This window comes from Sclerotinia sclerotiorum, genomic scaffold (assembly GCF_000146945.2).
Source record: "Sclerotinia sclerotiorum 1980 UF-70 scaffold_8 genomic scaffold, whole genome shotgun sequence".
In the NCBI taxonomy this organism is placed as follows: Eukaryota; Fungi; Ascomycota; class Leotiomycetes; order Helotiales; family Sclerotiniaceae; genus Sclerotinia; species Sclerotinia sclerotiorum.
Genome location: NW_001820828.1, coordinates 731861 through 733840, shown reverse-complemented (window position 1 = coordinate 733840; position 1980 = coordinate 731861). Strand labels below are relative to the sequence as shown.

General features: G+C 41.4%; 1 protein-coding gene across 1 annotated transcript; it reads right to left on the bottom strand.

Annotated features, from left to right (window-relative positions):
- Nucleotides 1-152: 152 nt before the first annotated feature.
- SS1G_06596 (hypothetical protein) lies at nucleotides 153-1143 on the bottom strand (the record flags this gene model as incomplete). Its single annotated transcript, XM_001592305.1, has 2 exons — nucleotides 153-974; nucleotides 1096-1143. The coding sequence occupies 2 exons, from the start codon at nucleotides 1141-1143 to the stop codon at nucleotides 153-155; spliced, it is 870 nt and encodes a 289-aa protein (XP_001592355.1).
- Between the last annotated feature and the right edge of the window lie 837 nt (nucleotides 1144-1980).

Genomic DNA, 1980 nt, shown 5'->3' with positions numbered 1-1980 from the left:
AAGTCCCTTCTTCAATCCGTGTCCTAACCAACTATGCGCCTCTGTCTATATAGAAAATCGAAATATACTTAGAAAGACCATCTGTGTAGCCATCCAAAGATCCCACATCGTAGTTCCATTTGACTATCCCGACAGCCAAACAAACCACCTTATTACATATCCGGCTCATCATATTCCACTTCATCATTTGGTTCCTTTGGTTCCTGCGCCTCGTGAAATTGAATCGCATCATCAATATAACTCAAGATTCCACTCACACTATCCTCACTCTGCACATCCAACCTCAGATATGACACCATACTAAAACTATCAATCAAACCCGCAACCGCCTTGTTCAATCTTCGAAAACTATTCCCCTTCATCAATGTTTGCGCATCCTTTGCTTCTCCTTCCCCATCATCTTCTTCCTGATCATCATCCAATAATGACGTATCTGGATCTAAAAATCTCTTCAATTCCCTCTTCGCAACTTGTCCTTTTACCAAATCCATCTTGGAAAGAATATTCACATGTGGAACCTCGAGCATAATCATCGCACTCATAGCAGATAAAGTGCCTGCGAAAAACTTCGCCCGATCAACTACAAATGTCGCTTCTAATAAATATGCCGCGCAGAGATTAATATCTAGCGCGCCTGTCTTTGTCAAGAATTTCACCAAGGCAGGCAAAATCGGGATATGTGTGTATAATTCTATCTGGCCCGGCATATCGATTATGATGAGATATTCTTCCGTGAGAGGCTCGATGGCTTCAGAGAGAAAATCCAAATTCTCGAGTAGGAATTCGAAACAATAGATTAGACCGCCGTTGGGACCGAGTCCCATTTCTTCCATGACATCTTCGAGGGAGATGAGGTCTTTGATGTCGAGATCGGGTTCGTGGGAAAAGGTTTCGGCTGCCGGGTCGAGGTTGATATAGAAGCAAGAGCGGCGATTGTTTTGGAGGTGGTTTATTAGACCGGTACAGAAGGTTGTCTAAGTTAGTGAGGGGGGTTAGTATGTATACTTTTTTGTAGATAATAGCGTTATTCACAAGAGTTGAGTTGAGGCTTTAATGATGAATAGCTGGAGCAGGAGAAAGGCGCATAAGACTCACTTTTCCTGCACCTGCAGGTCCCATTACTAGGACGCCAAATTTACTCATTTTGAATGTTGATTTCGATTAATGGTGGCTCACTATGTAATGTGAATGATGGTATTTTTATGTTATGAGAGCAATGATATTTCGTAGATTGTGATGGTAAATGGTGATAGTGGGGTAGCTATCAAAAGAAAAAAATGGTTCAGCCTTCTAGACCGAATTGATAAAGATTTTTCGCACAAGGCTGTGATTATAAGGCTGAGAATAACTTTATTACCTACTACGAAGCGTGCTAGGATGAAACTAGTACCTGGTGGATATTGAGCCAGCACCGGTTTGTCTCGGCACGAACCCTCAACAAACTCGAATGTGTTTATTACTCTGCACAAACTTCAACAATCAATCAATGATGGAATTACCTAGTAAATAAGAAGATCAATGAATAAATATTATGATTCCGAATTCCAAACACGTGTACAGTACTTACATACCCCAGCTTCAGACCGGGGATATGTGAATATTGGATTCGGTGTCCGAGATAGAATACACCTCCCTAGCAGCTGATTGACGCCGATGAACCACTCTCTAGTACTCTACAAGCCAATGAACTCAACAAATTTTGCCAACTTATCTAAAACTTCATAAACGATATGAGTGAGACTTGCTTAATCAACGATGTCTAAGAAAGGCAACTGGAACTGCAAGTGGTCATATTTTGACGCCTTTTGTATGGTATGAATGGAATGCATGGGATGAATCCTGCATTGAAATCTTACATACATACCTACATCACAACGTTGCGGGTATCTTAGCAATCCAATGCGGTGAATATTAAAAATGTCGCTTGCCCGTTTTCCAATCCGGCCCATCCTCTTTTAAGTGCAAGATATGGTGCAATTC